This window comes from Pyrus communis, chromosome 16 (genome assembly GCF_963583255.1).
Source record: "Pyrus communis chromosome 16, drPyrComm1.1, whole genome shotgun sequence".
NCBI classification, from domain to species: Eukaryota; Viridiplantae; Streptophyta; class Magnoliopsida; order Rosales; family Rosaceae; genus Pyrus; species Pyrus communis.
The window spans coordinates 19,200,071-19,205,328 of NC_084818.1; the positions used below are offsets into that span (position 1 = coordinate 19,200,071).

The 5,258-nt window shown below is 40.1% G+C and overlaps 1 protein-coding gene across 1 annotated transcript; it reads right to left on the reverse strand.

Moving 5' to 3' along the window:
• Positions 1–592: 592 nt before the first annotated feature.
• Positions 593–3,970, reverse strand: LOC137720503 (uncharacterized). Its single transcript, XM_068459579.1, has 6 exons — positions 3,699–3,970; positions 3,280–3,600; positions 3,005–3,112; positions 2,874–2,919; positions 2,544–2,675; positions 593–870 (listed from the first exon to the last, which is right to left on the reverse strand). Exons 1-6 carry the CDS (start codon positions 3,905–3,907, stop codon positions 787–789), a joined length of 900 nt encoding a protein of 299 aa, XP_068315680.1. The 5' UTR covers positions 3,908–3,970; the 3' UTR covers positions 593–786.
• Between the last annotated feature and the right edge of the window lie 1,288 nt (positions 3,971–5,258).

Below are 5,258 nucleotides of genomic sequence, written 5' to 3' on the forward strand. Positions count from 1 at the left end.
TGGCTGAATCGAGGCGTCTTCACATTAAATGCCGCAGACATGCGTGGCCTTGTAGGCTGCGAAGTCCTTTCAGGTCCCTTCCATTTGAAAAGCAAAGCCACCGAGTCGCCACGTGTCGTGATCCAATCGTTTGGCACCTCTTTTATGAATGGCTGGGATCGTCTGGTCATGTCCATATAGACTTCCTTCGGAGTAATTTCAAATTTTTATAGTCGCTTCAGCCAGAACCGTGCCATTTTTCGTACCGCGTCTTCCTCTGTTACCTCAACTTAGTTTCCCATGTATGTGCTTTCTCCCGCTTTTAATGGTTTGTTTTTGCAAAGATTTTTGTTTTCATTTAGGAATTCTACAATGTTAGTTTTCGAACGATCCGTCGGGGACCAACTCTAGTGAACGCAGGTAGAGACGTCAACTTTGAGCTCTCTCATGCCCTCTCATCTCGTTCTTCATTCACCCCACCATGAATTAAGTGTGAACAATTATCTCCTCTTTGCGGATTCTCACTCTTTCACAGGATCTCGATTATTATTCAAAATGGCGCTTGGCTTGGACATGATTGGAGATTTACCTGCTCTATGTCCATGCAAAAACATTGTGCAAATTGATGGAAAGTTCCGAAATATTTAACCAATCAAGGTATATATAACAAATTTCTATCATCAATACAAGGTGCTCGAACGTACTTGTCCTTTGAACAGTAGAATAGTCATTGGAAAATCTCCGTGCAGGGCAAGATAGTTGGTACAAAACAGCAACGCCTCGAGGTCCAGTTGCTTAATTGCTTCTTCAAGTCTTCCACACCCTAATGGTGCCATCAACAGACGAACTTATCATGCAGTTGTCCTTTGGGTGATAACTGACACTTGTGACCTATAAAAGAAAATTCAACCACTTTTGTTTGACATTGTATTCCAAACCATTCATCACATGGAAAACAAAACTTGAACATTTTCACAAACTAAGATGTCTAGTGTTATTGTCCTCAGGGGATGACTGATGATCGCTTCATTCAACAATCAACATCCATATTTCAACAACGGTACGGTTCTTCACCCGGAACAGATCCTGGGCCACATAACAATACACACGGAGGAACAGGAAACAAATATGGTCGAGGTCAAAATCAAATGTACATGTAAAATTTTTTATTCTTTAAACTAGTTTGCTTGAGAAAGAAGCACAGCAATGATAAAATGTTGCAACCAATACACTACTTTTAAACCCCTTCCAATCACGATGAATGTTGCGACACAATTTCTTGACGAAGTTTGTTTTGAGATCATAGAATAATTTTGTGACAGGTAAACTTCGACTAGTTCACAATTTGGTCTTTTCAGTTTGTGTTTTCCATACTCACCATCGATGTTTAACTCGTTTTGCATTTTCTTTACCATTTCACTTTAAAACTAATACATTATTAAAGTACCCAGCAAGCAGCAAGCCCTTAAGACTCAGTCTCAAGTTATTGTAGAGTTTACTCCGGGGAGAGAATAATAATTGTGGGTGAGGTTTCCAACTTCCCACAGATAGCAGTCATATGCCTGTGGAAGCTCCCCAAGTTCTACAAGGACAGTCTGATTAATTCTATCTGAGGGGAGCATTTCATAAGAGGGAGGACTAACCTCCATGATGTTTTGTCTACTCTATGACAATAAATCGGAACAAAAAGGACGACATATTAGTATGTACCAGTTCACAATATACAGAAAGAAAAAGCTTTACCAAAAGCTACCACAATTGAAGAGCAAAAAAATATAGAGAAAATTTAAAAAGAACATGTTAGGAATTTGGCTCATAAAAGTTAGTGTCCTATTTTGTTTAGGATTGTATTAGGGAAACGGTGCACCGATTCTTCTCCTCGACCAGGAAAGAATCATAGTTTCCTTGTACAATTAGATTAGGAATCCTAGAAGTCTAATTGGAATAGGTAAGAAAGTCTACTTTCTATTTCCATAAATAGAAAACTTAATCAGAAAATAGGCATGTAAACCACAACCTATACTTATAAATAGGGTGCGGCAAGGCTAGAAATTAGGGAGAAAAAGCCAGAGATAGCTGAGAGGGACAAAGAGGGATTAGTTCTAGGATTTTGCAAAAGTACTGTAACTCTATTATTAATCAAAGAAGCCATGGTTTCTCTACCCAAGGAAATCACAACTGGACGTAGGCAAAAGTTCTGCCATACGGCGCGTACCAATATAAATCTTGTGTGTTTCTAGTTATTCTCTAATTTTCTAAGTGTAGTCTATTGCAGGATACATCAAAGAGCAAGATCCAGAGGAAAATCAAAATTATAACAGAACAATTAACAAGGAATCACAAAGAAGTACACCTTAAAAAGAAGAAAAATATCAGAACTGTAACAATATGATGAAAGACAGCATATTATTCTTAAATTTGTTAACAATCTTATTCAATTAGGCTGCATTAGTCACATGTACAACTTTATACACAAGAAACAGGAAGAGGTGCTATGAGCATTCAACATCAACACTATTTTAAAAGTAAAAACACAATGATTGGAAAAGAAAAATAAGCTTTACCACTGATGAATGCGCTCTGAAACTTGTTGCCACAGATGCATCTACCAGATCCCAGAAGAAAATGTAACCATCCTCCGACCCACCAGTTACATGGGCATCGGTATTGGTAAGGCAGCAGTCCAATTTGTAAGACTGGTACAGAAACAACCAATTAAAATGATAAGAAGTCATGAACAAGAGAGTAAAACTTACGTAATACCCTGTGTCAAATATTGCATAGTCACCACTGGATACAGAGAAAAAGTGATGAAAAGAGCCGAGAACACACACGAAGGGGATGGTATAGTAATAAAAATCACAAGGAATCGCACTACACAGCTGCATACTAACCTTACAAGTGTGTCCTTTGTATTCTTGAAGCAATTCACCAGAAGTTCTATCATAAGAAACAGTTATTGAATGGAGCGTGCGTGCAAATTAAGCAAGATACACGTCTACAATAAGTAAACTCAAATGTATACCTGTCAATAAGGCGTAAAGTTGAATCTAAGCAGCCAGCCAGTATGCAGTTACCATCATTTGACATTGAGATGCAGTTTACAGGTTGCCCCAAGTCATCGGATAGTTCTCTATGTAATACAACATTAAATATCGTCACAATAAGCTCACGAAATTTCTAATTAAACTTCGGTTTGTCTACATATTAGCATTTTCACAAAGTCACAAAGCAGTACAGCTGAACTAAAAACATGGGTTTTTTCGTCTCTGAATTTTCAGGGCAATGTAACAATATTACCTCCCAATACGCATGTCAAATGTTCGAACAGTTCCATCAACACTTGCACCAATAATCTCGGTCTTTGTCAAACAAACAGACATTACACTATCTGTAAATGTGTCAATTATCTGAATTGGTTCAATGCTGTGAGATCTGCAGTCCCAAGCACGCAACGACTGATCGAAACCAGCGGAGACAACAACCGACGAATACTCATTGAACTTGACAGCATTCACCTCCCCTTCGTGTCCCCGAAACTTTCGAATCACTCGACCCGTGGCCACATCCCAGTAAAATATTTGTCTATCACCTCCGCAGGAACACAATTTGGAATTGTCCCTAAACAACAATTTACATGGTTTCATCGGAATTTGGAAATTTGGGTTCAATCAAAAAGCTCGAAAGACAGAAGGACAACATTAAAGTTAGAGACTTACGAGGTCACATGAACGTCGCGGACTTCACGGCCATGGGATTTGTAGGTCTTGATGTGGATGCCGCGGTGAGGGTTCCATAGTCGGATGGTTCGGTCTTTGCCGGCGCTCAGGCAGTAGTTTCCGTCGCTGTTGAACCTGGCGGCTAATACAGCGCCCTCGTGCCCTCTCAGCACGATGGCCTCTTTCGTTGGCAATTCCGATTCGCTCATCTCGCACTTCGACTCCCTCCTTCTCTGCTACCTCTTCGCTGCAGCTATTTCTGGGTTTGCGTCTGGACTATTTGAGTTGGGCCTAAAGTCACGTTTGTTTCTGGGCTCACATTTTCTTTTCTGAGACGAACGAACTTTAAAAGATTTCTATTTGCATCCCAAATTGAGTTTAGATCGTCACCAGATCTCATTGTTAGGAGCTCAAGAACCAAGAAATCTGGACCACTTCAATTGAATTCTCCAGCTCTCATGAATTCATTCCGTTGGCCACCATCTCACACAAAAACAAGTGTCCCTATCTCTCTCCTTGAACCGTCTGAATTTTAAGGTCTTGGGGTTTTGGACAATGGGATCTGGAGAGGATCTCAACTCCCCAAACTAATCTTTGTGCCTGTTGCAAATATGTGTCCGGTTAAGTTGGCTAAAACAATGTACTTTTATTGTATCTAAGTTTAAATCTAGCATGTAGAAGATTACTATACTTTTTGCTAGTTGTTTATCAATTTTACTAGAAAATTTAATAAACTTGCTTCCTTTGCTTTTCTTTATCTTTGTCTGTTTTGTTTACACCCAACCTTTGACCTTTAGACCAGCGGTAGACGTGCTACTTTTCTGTAAGCAGACAGGTCTGCGTAGCTTATGCAACCATAGGTGTTGGTGCAGAACTTGTGCAAAGTTGTTAGTCATAGGGTCGGCAGCCAAATGCCTTACTTACAGAAACAGACGAGTCCACGTGACCACTTGGTTGTTAACCTTGGCTTTCTTCAATCCTTTGAGCTGTGTGACCTGCATCACAACATACTAAAGATTTTTAGGTCATGAAATTCATTAACCTTTCGTATCAAAAGTACGCGGTTGTATGAAATTTTGTAAGCAAAGGTTCGAGAGAACTCCTTGCTTTTATGTAACCAATTCCATGGGTTGCGTAGCAAGTATCACAACACTTTAGGAATTAGTGTAGATCTAAATGATCATTCCACACTTGGCAAAGGTGAAGCTTATCGACTGTGTAGCATGTCGGCAATGGATAAAGCTTCATATATGCATGCTAACTTGTTTAACCTTTCACAAAAATGTGCGGTTGTATAAGTTTAGCGCGGCTTACTGCTCAAAGGGCAAGCCGTAGGCAGTCTTCTAGAAATCGTAGGCTACTTAGTGAACTCGATAGCAGCTTTAGGGTTCCAGGGCAGCCGTCCATAAGGCGTGCTGCCTAATGTGCCTCTTCCGTCTTTGAGGCCCGGTTCCCTACAGATTAGGCCAAGAGACCCAAAATCCTTCAGTTAACTAAGCCTTGAAAAAGACCATTGTGGCTACTTCTAGGAATCTCGGCGCAAGCCATCATGCACTTAGT